The 16,611-nt window shown below is 42.3% G+C and overlaps 1 protein-coding gene across 28 annotated transcripts in view; it reads right to left on the minus strand.

Moving 5' to 3' along the window:
• Positions 1-16,611, minus strand: part of DST (dystonin) — a 466,993-nt gene that overhangs the window by 127,321 nt on the left and 323,061 nt on the right. For all 28 annotated transcript variants that reach the window (XM_006110983.5, XM_025182427.3, XM_075923642.2 and 25 more), the window contains 5 exons: positions 10,663-10,871; positions 8,101-8,418; positions 7,750-7,916; positions 4,539-4,695; positions 3,837-3,963 (listed from right to left, as the gene is read on the minus strand). In XM_006110983.5, the coding sequence (XP_006111045.3) occupies positions 3,837-3,963; positions 4,539-4,695; positions 7,750-7,916; positions 8,101-8,418; positions 10,663-10,871 (978 nt within the window). The remainder of the gene's footprint in view (positions 1-3,836; positions 3,964-4,538; positions 4,696-7,749; positions 7,917-8,100; positions 8,419-10,662; positions 10,872-16,611) is intronic.

The following is a 16,611-nucleotide window of genomic DNA, read 5'->3' on the forward strand; positions in this document are numbered from 1 at the left end:
ATTTAACAAAACGGGGGGGGGGGAGGGGTTAACCTCTGGGGAGACTGGGAAAAGATGGTGGGAGAGGGGAAGAGAGAGGATGGGAGAGGGGAGGGCAACTAAAATGATCAGGGGTTTGGAACAGGTCCCATATGAAGAGAGGCTAAAGAGATTGGGACTTTTCATCTTAGAAAAGAGGAGACTGAGGGAGGATATGCTAGAGATCTATAAAAGCATGAGTGGTGTGGAGAGGGTGCATAAAGAAAAGTTCTTCATTAGTTCCCAAAATAGAAGGACTAGAGGCCACCAAATGAAATGAATGGGTAGCAGGCTTCAACTAATAAAAGAAAGTTCTTCTTCACAAAGCAAATAGTCAACCTGGAGAACTCCTTGCTGCAGGAGGCAGTGAAGGCTAGAACTATAACAGAGCTTAAAGAGAATTTAGATACATTCATGGAGGCTGGGTCCATGGAGTGGTATTAGCCAGGGGATAAAATGGTTTCCCTGGCCTCTGATTGTGGAAGGCTGGAGATGGTTGGCACGAGACAAATGTCTTGGTCATTGTCTTCGGTCCTTCCCCTACGGGGTCCCTAGGGTTGGCCGCTGTCGGCAGACAGGCTACTGGGCTAGATGGACCTTTGGTCTGACCCAGTACGGCCATTCTAAGCTCAGGGCTCAGAGTCGGGGGTCTCACTGGACCACCCTGATTTTCATGCAAACCTGCTCCTGGGTGGCCAGGCTTGCAGCTATCCTGCCGTAGCCGGCCACTTTCCTGTGGCTAGTGTGGAGGTCGTGGATGAGGTCCACGATGTCCGCACTAGACCAGGTGGGCGCCCGCCTCTTGTGGACCCGGGCAGGCTCCCGGGAGCCGCCAGCCTGGTCCCGGGAAGAGAGGGAGGGCTGGGGGGCATCGGGTGGGTGGCTCGATCCGTGCCAGGTGCAGGGTCTGCTGGCTGGGTGCTGGCAGGCTTGCACCTGTCATGGGCACTGTAGCCAGCCCGTGCCCCTTTAAGGGCTCCAGGGCCAGGAGGGGGGCAGACGAGTTTCCCTGGTGGTGCCCAGAGTGGCCACCAGGGAAAGCTGGGGAGGGCTAGCCTTCCACTAGTTCGAATTAAGTGGCTACACAGCTCTTAATTCGAATTACTTAATGCGAACTAGGCATTAGTCCTCGTAGAATGAGGTTTACCTAGTTCGAATTAAGCGCTCCGCTAGTTCGAATTAAGTTCGAACTAGCGGTTTGTATGTGTAGCGCCTATTAAAGTTAAGTCGAACTAACGTCTGTTAGTTCGAATTAACTCTGTAGTGTAAACATACCCAGACTTATTTTTTAGACCAGATTCTGACTCCTTTTTCTTACACTGAGTACAGGTTGTTTACAGGAAACTTCTATTGATTTCAGTGGGACAAATCACTCAGAACAAGGCTCTCAGTAAGTACTATTCATTTTTTATCAAAAATTGTACAAATGAACCCCTAATCAGGGCCATATTATGAAGTCTTTACTCCCACTAGTGAGTAGCTACGCACAAAGGTAGTTCTACTATTTTCAATGGAATTATTTCCATAAACTGTTTCAAGGGATTTGGGAACAACCTCAGGCCTGTGGAAAGCAGACAAACCACAAACAGAAATGAGGAGGGGAAGGAGAGGAACCTCCAGTATCTACTACATGTATACAGAGTACTCCCAGATGACAGATTAATAGAGCAGAATTAATGGTTGCCTTGGAGAAGACTGTGCATTCATCCCTGGCCACCAGCTGGAAAATGAGTACCACAACAGTGGCAGTTGGAGAATGGGGAGAGAGACTAAATCAGGGAGAAAAACTGATTGCCCCCATAACATAATGATGGGATTTGCCTATGCTTTGTTGCATAGAATATTTTCACTAGTACAAACAGAAAATTAAATATCGACATTCTTCTTACAATTCTCCTGCCCCCGCCCCCACACTCATTTATCAAGAAAAATAACACTGATTTGATAGAATTGTATGCTAAGCAAATTAGAAGTGAACTCAATTTTCACATTTTTTTGTAAAAATACAGCTTCAACCTTTCTCTGTATTGCAAGAGAACAGCAGATATTTAATTACTGCACCTCTACCCAGTGCCAAAGTTTACATTGGTTCACAAGAAGCAGAAACAGGCCAAATATTTATGAATTGTAATGCAAGAGCCCCCACCAGCACTGTCCCCAAATAAAGCATACACGAAAACAACCAAACCATATTTGACTGCCTTAAGAAAGAGCTTCTCTATTCTCATACTCCTCTCTTCCTCTTTGACCCCAAAAAGTAAGCTGAATTTCTCATCAAGGGGACTCTTGCATTACAATTCATAAATAATCTACCGGACTGCTCTTGCTTGGTGAATATACTGGCTGTTAAATGCTGTCCCATTTATTTGTCTGGATGTAGGGCAAAGAGGAAAAAAAGGTCTAGACGTAGCCCCAGTGTGTATTCTGCCCAACTTGTTTAAATTCTGTTTAACAAAATTTACCAGTATCTGTAAAACAAACCCAACTTTAAGCCCTTAAATGCTATTGGGCTGGGTGCCACCTGCAACTCCGAAATACAGAGATTTATTCTCTTTAAAATTAGATTCCAAAGAAAAACTTAAGCTGCAAGCTACAAAGAGAGGCTGACTAAGCAGAGTGATAATGGGATAGTCTTTTCTCCTCCAGATTGTTGGTTCAGCTCCAACTCATATTTATTGAAAACTGCTGTTATCTGTCTGCTAAGTGCCCTACTGAGCGTGCTCATCTGAGTTTACCTTTTAAACAGACATATGTGACGAGGTATAATGAGGTAACTGGCTACATGGACATGGGGAAGGTGGTGGATGTGCAATATATCTTGACTTTAGCAAAGCTTTTGATATGGTCTCCCACAGTATTTGTGGCAGCAAGTTGAGGAAGTATGGATTGGGTAAACGGACTGTAAGATGAACAGAAAGCTGGCTAAAGCTTACAGAAGAGAAGAATGAGGTGGGATTTGATAGCAGCCTTCAATTACCTAAAGGGGAATTCCAAAGAGGAAGGAGAGAGGCTGTTCTCAGCAGTGATAGATGGCAGAACAAGGAGCAAATGATCTTAAATTACTGTGGCGGAGGTCTCGGTTGGAAAAACTATTTCAATAGGAGGGTGGTGAAGCACTGAAATGGGTTACCCAGGGAGGTGGTGGAATCCCCATCCATAGAGGTTTTCAAGTCCCAGCTTCACAAAGCCCTGGCTGAGATGACTGAGCTGGGATTCATCCTGATAAGGTATCTTCCAACCCTACAATTCTATGATTCTAAGTGTCCTCATCACATCACCAGCACAGAAGTCGCAATCCTGCAAACACTCAAGTGCATGCTTAGATTTACATATATGAGCAACCACACTGATGTACTCATTGAGCAAAGGTATGCATATACCACAGTGTTGGCTGACTTATGGTCTAAATTAGCACTTCTTGGAAGACTCAGAAGAGACATCAGGCATTGCAGGGGCATGCAGACTAAACCACCCAGAAAAATCTAATTCAAGACACAGGCTATTAATAACATAAAAAAGATTGCACTTCCAGTGCTCATATATACATGTCCTGTGAATTGACAAAGGATTTTAGGGCCTGATTCTCCTCACTCACACACACACAGAATCCTAAAGTAAATTACCAGAGCCTTAGTGTAAATGTAGCCAAGCCAAATTGTACTCAGGACAATTAATGTGGCCTACTGAGTTTTCACACACACTAAGTTTACTAAGCAAACCCAGTAACTTTATATTTATTCAACAAGCAAAACATTTTATTTTATTTTTAAATTAAATATTTATAATAAATGAGGTTAGCTGATCATACAAATACATACCTGATTTTGCAGCTGCCCTGGATTTGGCAGGAGAGGTCACAGCACAGATTAAGTTACATAATGATGTTCCTCTGTTATTCATTTTCTGAATTTCAGGTGCTTTTAAAGTCCATTCCTCTTCTAATTTCTGAATAACCAAAACGTAATATTTTCAAGTTTGTTCATTACATTTTTAAAAAGAACAAAATAAATCTGAAATACTTAGCATGGAGAAAGGGATGTATAAGGCCTTTAGGCATGATACTGAGCTCTTAGCCTGTGTAATGCATCGACCCTCCCTGCCCCTCCAAATAAGTATTATTAGCACTGTCAGTGAGACTGACTGCATGCTCTACTATTCTGGCTGCTCTCTATATATTTTAGGATATGGAAGACTGCTAACTGTAGCAAAGAAAAAGGAAGAAAGTATATATAAGGCACCTTAATATCTAAACGAGGAGTAAGTGTGACCATGTAGAATCACAGAATACTAGAACTGGAAGGGACCTCGAGCGATCAAGCTAAATCCCCTACCATAATGGCAGAACCAAGGATGGTCTGTAAAATAGTAAAACCTGATGCCTGCCAGTTAAAAGAAAATATTCCACCAAATCTTTATATATATTATAGAGCACAAGATATGAAACGAAGTGCAAATGTTTTTCTTTTTTTAACCCCAAATTCCATTAGCAATAGTATCCCTTCTTACACACAGTCTCTCACCCGAATATCTTCCAATGGTTTCTTTAAATGCTCTGTATTTAAAGATGGTTGCACAGCTGGAATCCTATCTGTTGTCTCTATCATCCATTTCTTTAAAGATTCTACAAGGAGCTTGAAAGTCTCCATTTGTTCCTGACAAGATGATACATCCTCTTCTCTAGACAATTAAAGACAGCAAAGAACTTGAGTGCAAAAAACCACTAATCATTCTGATTATATCAACAGAACTAAGTAATTACTGACCCAATCATTCCACTGTTGAAGACAATGAGTTTAATGATTGACTTCCATGAGTTATGGAAGAAGCCCATGAATTTACAGCTACCCTTTTAATTGTAAAATTTAGCAAGGCAGATAGATAACAGTCAAGCTAAATACAGGACGCGCTGCATGGGAGGGTGCAATGAGGTGTTATGTGACCAAAGAATCAAAGGCAGGAAAGCCAGTCAGCAGCCAGCGGGAATACTAGTGCGGAGGAGGGAGGGAAGAGTTGCTACCGGAAAGAGGGGTCCTGCCTCCCCACACTCATTGGCAAGAGCAGGGGAAGCAGAGCAAGGTGGCCCCATCTGCTTTGCTCTCCTGGTTGCACCACTCTGGAGGAATGGGGCGGGACTGCCCCTACACTCCCCAGCAAGAAACAGGGCGACTGCACCTGGGGAAGCAAAGCATTTGGGGCTCTGTTGCTCCACTTACCTTGCCACTGTCAGTGAGTGTGGGTGGATGGGGGAAACCCCTCCTGCTAGCACCAGCCCTACTAGTCCTCCAGCCCACACTGCTTCCCGCAGCTCCCATTGGCCCATCTGCAACCCAGACCTGTGAGGGGGGCTTCAGAGGCCGCTGTGGATGCCAGCGTGTGGGTCTGCAACAAGGACGGCCCCCTCTCCACTGAGGGTCAGGGTGAAGGCTGCCCCGAAAGTAGGGGAGCAGGTCAGAGGGGTCACTGATGGAGGGACTTTGGGCCTGGAAACAACAGACTCCGTTCTAGGGGACCCACACACTGGTTCTGGTGATATGTCCAGAAGGTCCAAAAGGGCCACTGTCCAGGAGTCTGCCACTGGGGTAGTCAGAACTGCTGTGGTGGTTGCACCAGGGTCAGTTGTGGGGCCTAGAAATGTTACTAGTGCCCAGAGTGCACCAACGAGCTACAGTGCCAGGAGCGGTGCTGTGAATAGGACATGTGCTTCGATCTCGATCTGGAGCCCAGTGACAATGAGGCTGACTCCGCCTCTGAGTCAGTTGAGTAGTCGGAGGTCAACCAGGGTGGTGATGTAGTTGTTGCAGTCAGTGACCTATGCCCAGGGGCATGTCGAGACATAGACTCCGGCTTCCTCCAGTGCCAGGGAGGAGGCAGAGGCATCAAATGCAATGGTGCCAGACCACTTGCCGCTGAGGGAAGGGTTTAAGACACCAGCGGTGGGGGAGCCGGTGCCTCATGGCTGTCCTGGATTGGTGCTGGAGTCAGTACGGTGGTAATGCTACAGCAAGTGCTGGCAGCAGGGATGGTGCAGGGGCTGGTGGCGCCAGTGTTAAAGTCATTGGTACTGGCATGGTGCGGTGATGGGCCTTCACGTCCGGTGCTGGGGCCGATGGCGCTGTGGATGCAGCCGAGAGCTCCCAAACTTGATGCTCCTTGGAGGGCCCCCGTGAGGTCGGTGACAGGGTCAGTTTGATGAGGTCCCTTGTGGCCTGAAAGGCTACAGGGGTCGAGAGCTTTGGGAGGTCCTCCACTGGTCTCAAGTCCCAACGTGGGCTGGAATAGTGCTGACCCGATCTCAATGGTCCAGGTGCCGATCCTGCCAGTGCCATGTGCACCACCTGAGGAGCTCTGACAGCACATGCCTCAATGGAGACCTGCCCTAGCTAGGTCTCTGTTTCTTCTGTGGCACTGGAGACTGAGACCGGTGCAGAGACCCACACGATGCCGGAGAGGTGCGCGAGGGGCTTGGTACCTCCCACACCAAAGCCAGTGCACTGTGGGTAATTGGTGCAGGGTCCGATGCTGGTGCCGGGCGGAGCGCCACTTTCATGAGTACGATTTTCAGGTGGGACTCTTGTTCTCACTTGGTCCGCGGCTTGAAAGCCTTACCAATCTTTCAGGCTTTGTGCGGGTCTTCTCAGGGCATAGGCTTCTGGCACTTAACACAGGTCTTGAAGACTTGGGATCCAGGCATGCCCCAATTAAGTAGTAAATAGCTACTTATATTATTAACAACTGAGATAAGAACTAGCATTAACAAACAACAGAACTACAAATGGGTGAGAACTCCTAGGAGCACTTGCAAAGCAAGAACAGAGCACTCCAACGACATCATGAGAGGAAAGAAGGAAATGAGGGGCGGAGAGCCAGCAGGGGTATATATTAGCCAATATAGCGGCATCACTCCAGGGGGCTCCCCTGCTGGTCCAACAGGTGCTGCTAAGGAAAAAAAAACTTTGGATGACAGGTGCATGCAGCGTGCGCTCACCTACATGGAATGGACATGAGCAATCACTTGAAGAAGAACAATGTTTGCAAATCTGTTTCTTGGGAAGGCTTATCTATTTTTCTATACCATCTAATACTATATAATAACTAAGCATGACTTCCATGCCCAATACTGTCATTTCCATCAATTACAAGCGCACACTGAAAGGACACACTATCCCATTGTGTCAGGACTTTATTTTTGTGACATCAATTTGAAAACCAGTTAATCTAAAAGGGAATTTTACATGCCTCAGCAACTCGATTGGTTTCAGTTTTTGGACTGGACCAGAACCAGAAAAGTGTACATCCTGGTCTCATTAATCTGAACTCAAATGTATTTTATGGATATGAGCAACATTTGGGAAATCTAATTTCTCTGTACATATGGTCCAACCATAATGAAAATTCATTCTTTTCATTTTCCTTTCATCCTCTGCATTCTAATTGTAACTCTATTGCAGCTTACATATGCAGCACCTTGTATTCCATCTGAGAAGCAATGCAGCAGTTACTACTGGAACTGAGAGCACCACTGCAAAGACCATGGCAGGAGGTAAGGGTTGCTTTTTTTTTCTGCAGATAATAACAAGTTTCAATCATTTACCTTCAAACAGCCTACAAGTGTGGTCTCAAACATGAAGACTGTTTTTCTTAATCAATACCATACACTGCATACGAAAGGATGACATTCATTACAAAATGTTGTTTGTAAAGTGGAAATATGTTAATGATGATTGTACTAACTTTTCCTTTACGGTCTCTTCCACTTCCTTGAACTTCTTTGTCAAAGCATTTAACTTTTCTAAAGCCAATGCCTTGTCCCCAGGAAGACCATGGACAGAAAGCTCCTCTAGAAGTTGATGCAAAATGTCGAGATCTTTTTTATGATCTACCAACGCTGAACTAGTTTCCTGCAGAAATGAATAGAAAGTGCCAGTTTTATATTGGGCTCTATGATCAGTTGTTCAAAATTCAATCCTTGATCTTAGCTGTTCTATTAAAGTTGGAGAACTAGCTTGTTATATTGGTCACTATCACGATGTGAGTAAGTGAAGGCAAAAATCTACACTATGAACAAATGGAGCTGTACAATACCTGCATATATTGAGACACTTCAGTAACATCCTTTCCTGGAACATCAGTCTCATTGAGAGCCTGAGTTTTCTTGTCCAAAAATGACTGAAGTTTTATTGACAAGCCTTCAAACAACTCCACTTTGGTCTTCAATTCCTCCATCTTTGCAAGTCTCCCCTTGTGTCTGGTACTTGCTTCAGCAAACCGTACAGAGAGCTCATTCATTTTAGCTTGTAGACAGGATGCTGTGGATGGATCTGTTGTTTCTATGAATTTGTTCACTTTTTCATTCATGGCATTTATACTGCTTTGGCGACTTGCAATATCTTGTTCCAGCATCTGAAACAATCAACAATTATTGTGGAGGGGTTATAAAGAAGTCTTAAGAAATGGCACTGATAACTCAGGTTCACCATAAAATCATAATAATATAAGAAGAACAATAAGAACAATAATCATTAAATTGTGACATAAACATTTAAAATCACAAAGCAGAGTAATACACAGGAATATCAAAGAAGAAATAGATGAAGTACTGAGAGGAGTGAAGATTTGGAAAGCACTCAGACCAGATGGGTGCATACATTCTGGCTTGAATAACTTAATAAATGTTTGAAGAGCAGATGTCCCAGATGGATGGTGACAGGGAGAACCATTCTCATACAAAAAAAGAAAGACAGAATCAGTGATCCTATGAACTGTAGATCCATTATGTGCTTACCAGCTATGTGGAAACTTCTACTGGCAATTCTGGGAAAGAAGATCTGAATAGCACTAACTTAATGGAATGCTGCCTCCTGAGCAAAGCAACTGCATAGTAAACTTGAAAGGAACAAAACACTCACCTCAGGCTGAAAAGAGGAAACACAGAGGATTCAAAACAAACAAACAAACAAACAAACAAAAAGAAAACTTAGAAATGGTGTGGACAAGCTACTCAAAAACCACATAACAATAATGAATCACAAAGACACTAAAAATGCTTGATGTTCATCCAAAGATCATTTCCCTTCTGCAGCAATCTATGGTAAACTGGAATACTGGGACTCTACTGGGAGGAGACTCCCTTTGATGAGGTCCAAATGAAAAAAAGAATCTTTCAAGAGGATTCCTTATCACCAGTGCAGCTGAAATGGAAGCTTGAGAAGATAAATTGTTGTTACTATATCAGCAAATTTCAGCAAGCATGTAACCAGGCATATTAAATACATGATCTGAAATATGGACAGTCGTAAAAGGATATTGAGAGATGGCTCACGTGTCAAAAAGTTTGGTGAAGATATCAAGCTGAACACTGATTTCGCTAAATAAGTGTTAGCATTTGTAAAGAGGGGCAAACCAGTGCAATCAGGGGCTTACAAGTTCAAGAAGGCACCATCTAAAACATGGATCCTACGAGTACCTTGTAATCAGGGAGCTGTGAGATTTACAACATACAAAAGTCAACAAAGTGACTGTTAACACAGAAATCAATGCAAGGATAGTAGTGGAGAGAGACTGAACTCATTGCTTGTATAAGGGTACCCCTCAAAAGAGAGAAAGAAAACCTCATTATGAGTTCACAAGAGCAGCTTTTAAGGCTTAATTGCTTTCAAAATAAAACTGACTGACAAAACTGCTTTCCAAACTGTAGAATATGTTCTGAAAAAGAAGAGCTGGTGGAGCATGTGTTGAGCACCTGCATGAGTTGGGCTGGAAGAGAATATATGAAAAGACACAGCGAGGTCACCATGAATATGCAGTAGAGCATCTGTGGCAAGTATAGAAATGAACTATGTGGCATTATGACCACTGAATGGAAAGTGCTCTAGAGAGTGAAGAGGCTAAGATTTTATTGGATCTGGTAATTGTCACAGACCAAACAGGCTGGCCATAGCTGTTGTAGAAAAGACAAATGAGACCATGTTAATTGAATCTGCCATAGTATCAGACAGAAATATACAAAAGAAACAAGAGAAGAAGATAGAGAAGTATGAAAAACTCTGCCAAAAAGCTCATTAATTATGAAAAAACTAAAATAAAGATGGACCCTGTGATTCCTGAAGTTCTTGGAGCAATCCCTAAAGATATGAATGAGCAGCTTAAGAACATATTAGAAGCACAAGGTAACATGATCAGTGACCTCCACAGAAGACAGCACTGTAAGAATTCTAAGGAAAATCAAAGTACGAGTGCATCTGAACACGGAGACAGAGGGAATTTGACAGTAGCTTTCTCCTGTTTCTGCTTCAAAGACTCGTATGTTATTAAGAATATTTGTTTTTTTAAATCTTCATGATGTAATACTGAGGGATAACAACAATACCCCCTAGTTCTTAAGAGGAAATAATTAAAGACAGATCCTGATGAAAATCAGGCTAACTACACTGATTTCAATGAAACAACCCAGATTTGCTTTAGCTGAGAATCTGGACATATTTATTTTCAAATATGAAGAACTACAGGTAATTCCACACACACTTTTGTTAAATCTTAGTTTGATTCCATTAAAAGGAGTTGATCTGAGACTAAAATTATTTCTTGAAATGGTTAAATATTATCTGAATTAGGAAGCAATTATTTCCTTCAAAGAATGCTACTTACAATATTTTTACTAATGATATCCTGAATAGCAGAAGAATTCAAAGGCACTTGACCCTCTTCTTTAAGGTTCTTTTCAACACCTCCCATCCAGTCAAGCATTTCATCCAAACCATCTTGTACACTTAGGGAACGAGTCAGTGTTATCTGGAGTTTCTCGTTTCTTTCATTCACAGACTTGGATAAACTGTCATATCTGCCAACAATGTCATCTAAAAGAAATAAATAGAATAGAAATCACTGAAAGTTTCCCCTTATTTCTCATAGAATTGCTAAGCAAAATCCTTTGGTTCTAACTCTGGTTTTGCTCAGCCCTGTGACTAGTTCTCTGAAAACATCCATTCCATATGCACAGTCATTAGAAAAAGCTACATTGAATGTTATGAAACATTAGGAAAGGGAAAGAAATAAGACAGGAAATATCATAATACCACTATATAAATCCATGATATATCTTTATCTGAAATACGATGTGTAGTTCTGGTCACTCCATCTCAAAAAATATATCTTATATTGGAAAGGGTACAGAGAAGGGCAACAAAAATGATTAAGTGTATGGAACAGCTTCCATATAAGGAGAGATTAAAAAGACTGGGACTTTTTAGATTGGAAAAGAGACAACTAAGGATGCATGTACACAGCACCATAACCTCGAATTAAGATACACAATTTGTGCTATGCAAATTGCGCATCTTATTTTGAATCTATTTCAAAATAATGCACTATTCGAGCCATCCTTTATACGTGGTGCAATGAGGTTTATTGGGATGGTGAAACAGCACACCCGTTATTTCAAAAAATATTTCAAAATAATGGACAGCTTGTGTAGAGTAATTTCTGTATATGGAGTTGCTATATCAGGATGCCGCCGGTATTCCAAAATAGCCGTGCAGTGTAGATGTACCCTAAGAGGGGATATGACAGATGTATATAAAATTGTGAATGGTGTGGAGAAAGTGAATAAGGAAGTGTTATTTACTCTTTCATAAATCACAAGAAATGGGGATCATCCAATGAAATTAATATGCAGCAGCTATAAAATAAACAAAAGAAAATGCTTCTTCACACAACACACACCCTGGAGAACTGGTTGCTAGGGAATGTTGTAAAGGCCAAAACTAAAAAGGAGTTCAAAAAAGAAGTTCATGGAGGATAGGTGCATTCGTGGCTTTTTGCCAAGATGGTCAAGAATGCAATCTATACTCCTAGCTCCTACCCTTTAGCTGCCAGAAGCTGGTAGTGGACAAGAGGGGATGGATCACTCAATTGCCCTATTCTATTCATTCATGGGAACTGTCACAAGATGGGATAGTGGGCTAAACGGACCATTGGTCTGATCCAGTATAGCTGTTCTTACATTCTTATGATGCAAACTTCAACCCAAACTTGCTTAGATAGGGACCTCAGGATTTGCACCTTAACAATCCACAATTAAAAGGATGGAACTACAGCTATGGCCAAGAAGCATATGGGAAAAGTCAGTGGCAGGCAAAAGGTGACCTGTACCTTGCTTTAGCACTTTCCATTCCTGGAGCAACAGTTTGTAGGGCTGGTCCCTGGGCTATTTTAGCTTATGCCAGCTGCTAACAGTCCCAAAGGACTGAAACATCAGGTAGGGATTAGTGAAGCATAGGGCATTCCTTCCACACACTTTTCCCTCCAGCTATGCCCCCTATAATGTCATCAGATTGGAACTGTGGCATAGGAACTTACATAACACAAGTAGATGATCTACTTTGCATTGAGGTGAGCCTCCCAAAGTCAGATACACTGTTGGCCAGAACGCACTGGCTGTGTGACCTAAAGTGGCCACATCATCTGGAGGATTCTAATTTCTAACGCATTAGCTCATCTAATGGCAAGTCATGCCTGACCAACCTGATTAGCTTCTATGATGAGGTAACTGGCTCTGTGGACATGGGGAAGTCAGTGGATGTGATACACCTTGACTTTAGCAAAGCTTTTGATATGGTCTCCTACAATATTTTTTCCAGCAAGTTAAGGAAGTATGGATTGGATAAATGGAATAGTAAGATGACTGGAAAGCTGGCTAGATTATCAGGCCCAACGGGTAGTGATCAATGGCTTGCTGTCTGGCTGGTGGTCGGTTTCAAGGGGAGTGCCCTATGGACTGGTTCTAGGGCTGGTTTTGTTCAATGTCTTTATTAATGACCTCAATGAGAGGATGGATTGCACTCTCATCAAGTCTGCAGAGGACACTAAGTTACGGGGAGAGATAGATAGGTTGGAGGGTAGGGATAGGGTCCAAAGTGACCTAGACAAATTGGAAGATTGGGCCACAAGAAATCTGATGAGGTTCAACAAGGAAAAGTGCAGAGTCTTACACTTGGGATGGAAGAATCCCAAGTACTATTACAGGCTGGAGACTGGCTAAGTAGCAGTTCAGCAGAAAAGGAGCTGGGGATTACAGCGGATGAGAAGCTGGATATGAGTCAACAGTGTGGCCTTGTAGCCAAGAAGGCGAATGGCATATTAGGGTGCATTAGGAAGAGTATTTCCAGCATATCTAGATAAGTCATTATTCCCCTTTATTTGGCATTGGTGAGGCCATATCTGGAGCACTGTGTCCAGTTTTGGGCCCCCCACTACAGAAAGGATGTGGATGCACTGGAGAGAGTCCGGTGGAGGGAAACCAAAATGATGAGGCGGCTGGAGCACATGACCCACGAGGAGAGGCTGAGGGATTTGGGGTTGTTTAATCTGCAGAAGAAAAGAGTGAGGGGGGATTTGATAGCAGCCTTCAACTTCCTGAAGAGAAGTTCCACAGAGGATGGACAGAGGCTGCTCTCAGTAGTGACGAATGGCAGAACAAGGAGCAATGGTCTCAAGCTATAATCGGGGAGGTCTAGGTTAGATACTAGGAAAAACTATTTCCCTAGGAGGGTAGTGAAGTACTGGAATGGGTTACCTAGGGAGGTGATGGAATCTCCATCCCTAGAGGTTTTTAAGTCTCATATTGATAGAACCTTGGCTGGGATGATTTAGTTGGGACTGGTCCTGCTTTGGGCAGGGGGCTGGACTCAATGACCTCCTGAAGTATCTTCTAGCTCTAGGATTCTATGATCTAATCCATCCCCCTTCCTTTGCAATGGCTCTTTAAAGAACGTTTACCTGTGCCTTGACTCATCTAGCTTTAATGTCTCAAGTAAGGATGATTCCAACCAACTATTACTTAGATTATTCCATCTCATTAGCTGAAAGCTTTTCCCAATAATGATATTTTCTCTTTTATTTTACTCCACTATTCTTAGTCATAATTCTCACTAATTTATCTCCTTTCTTAGTGTTCGCCTGACAAACATGTTAGTTAGTTGACATGTCATGACATGACCTTTTGTAAGGTCAATTAGTCAACTTTTTAAATTAAAATGTATTTTACAGTGCTCTCGAATTTTTACTCCTCAATGTGGGAAATTATCAGCAAAAACTGCAAGCAGATCACAACACAGTAAATATTAATACAAGGTTTATTTTTACTATGAAATTTTGAATACTCAATATTTACAAACTGTGTACGTAACTATGAGGGTGCGTACAATTTAGATGTACTCAGTTCTACTGGATCGTCCTTACAGGCCTCTCCAGCAGCTGCCCTGGAAGCCAGCATTTGTTGTGAGGGTGTTAAGAGGGCGATCAGGATCTGAATCTGAGCCAGGACTTACTGAATGCTGGGAGCAGAATTCCTGAAACTTGGAGATCACAAGTAGTCCTTCCTCTCTGATTAGCTTGGGACTGAGGTATATCAAAGCAACTGGGCCACAGGTAGAACTCAATTAGGGCAGGTGGCTCATTGCCTTGCAGAGCCAACTTAGGTAAATTATAAAAGAGTTTTAGATGAGTAATAGGTGAAACTGTCAGAAGAGGCTCCTGATTCCTAGAGCACACACAGTGAATTCTGTAAAACAAGGTTTCTGTTTCTACTGTTTGAGTCTCACTCTGGCTTTTGTTCTCCATATGAAAGGAAATAAGTCCAGATCTGTCCTACTATCTAAGTCATAAAGACAAGTAAATACCCTCAGAAAGCCCAGAGATGTTTTTCTTTTTTAGCCTATACTGCTTCAGAACTGTCCATTTTACATTGATACCAGGCCTTCCAAAAGGTGTGTACATATCAAACATCTATCTTTCATATGGTAAACAAAAGGAAGACAAATAGAGAAAAATACAGACTTGAAATTCACTTTAAAAATATCAGCGGTACACCATGTAAATGCTGGCGAAAACACCAGCTCAATATATGCAAGAGACTAACAAAATTTGTAGATGGTATTTTGAGCTGATATCCTCAGATGAAGTGAGTTGTGCCCATGAAAGCTCAGGATACCACCTACAAATTTTGTTAGTCTGTAAGGTGCTTCAAAACTATTCATTATTTTTTAAGTTTTATAACCAAGACAGATGATTTAATAGAGGATTTAAGAAAGGCGTTTGTAATTTGTACAATGTTAAACAGATGTGGTCTGCTGAATTCAAGGTTGAAACCAGGGGAATAAAGGATTAGTCCATCTTTCCCTTGTATCTTTAGCTTTGGATACATATTTTAATAATGTTCTCTACTATGGCAGTAATAATTTCTAAGAACTCTCTCAAGTCAGTTCAGTCATCATTTCCCATATCTCTTTTTCCCTTCTTACTGAAACCATATGTCTGTCCTTGATCAAAAACTGAGTTTAAGCAGCCATTATCCATGTGCTCCAATATAATAGTTTCTCTATGCCGATCTTTACTCTGCTGTATATTCTTCTGTATAATTAAATGTTAATTGAGTTTTAACCAGAGTTGAAACATAACCAAAATATATTTATTATATACCTCCTTGATCTTGCAAATATTTATGCATGTACTCAGTTTGTGACTGATCATAAAGATAAGGACAAAAGTATTTCAGGATCAGAGCTTACAACTGCAAAAAATGGGATAAATTGGGAAAAGAATATCATTCTAATTTTATTTTTTTTATTGTTTAAGTATCGGTGTTATTGAAGCTAAAAGATAACAGATATTTTAAATTAAACAAAGCTATGTTATACTTAAACAAATGTGCATTACAGTGTTGCCACTGATTTCAGCGGTTGTGGAATCAGGCTTCTCTATGATTTATTTGTCTACTCTGCAATTTATGAAATCACTGAAAGTTATTCGGGAGACACACACAGTGTCTTGAAATTCCAAGCTGGGGTAAACGGCATGTTCCAATGTAACTAGCAATGACAGTACAGAGAAACAAAAATACTTAAGAAGGGGCGGGGGGGGGGGGGAGGATGTTTTCACTGGCGAGGTAGTTTTTAATAACCAGAATCAAGACACAGATCACTGGAGTTCTTAACTACCCCTCTGGTGCAGACTTCCTGCATGACACTAGAGCAGTCACTCTTTGTCTCAGTTCCCTGTTTACAAATGAGCCAATAATAACTCCTTTCTCCTCTCTGTCTGGCCTGTCAGTTTTGATTGTAAGTTCTTTATCTGAACACTACTATGGCAATATTATTTTATGATTTTTTTCTTGTTTTTTAAGTGGTACAATAAAATCACTGAATAGCGGCAACATCTCATCCCAGTAAGACATAAAAATGAAAAAATGACAAGAGAATGTAGAATTGGGTGGGCAAAGGAGCCTCTGCAGGCCAAATTTGGCCCACCAAGCCAGTGGATCTGACCCGTAGCCACCCTACCACCCCCCACCCCCAGGTTCTCTTTAGCTGCTGCATACCCATGCCTGGGGGCAGAGAGCACGCACAATATCTCCTCACGCGTTAGCACCTAGAGGGAACTGCCAGTTGTTTTAAAACAGGTGGTGCTTCTCTCTAGGCATTCGGGGCAAGAGGGAGCACAAATCATTCACATGCTTCCTCTCCCCCCTTACCCCTCCTGGCCAATCAGGGTCTGTGGGCGGGGGGAGCACGAGAAGTTTCCTGGTCCCACCTCTTGCAC

This window comes from Pelodiscus sinensis, chromosome 3, assembly GCF_052426305.1.
Source record: "Pelodiscus sinensis isolate ZL-2025 chromosome 3, ASM5242630v1, whole genome shotgun sequence".
NCBI classification, from domain to species: Eukaryota; Metazoa; Chordata; order Testudines; family Trionychidae; genus Pelodiscus; species Pelodiscus sinensis.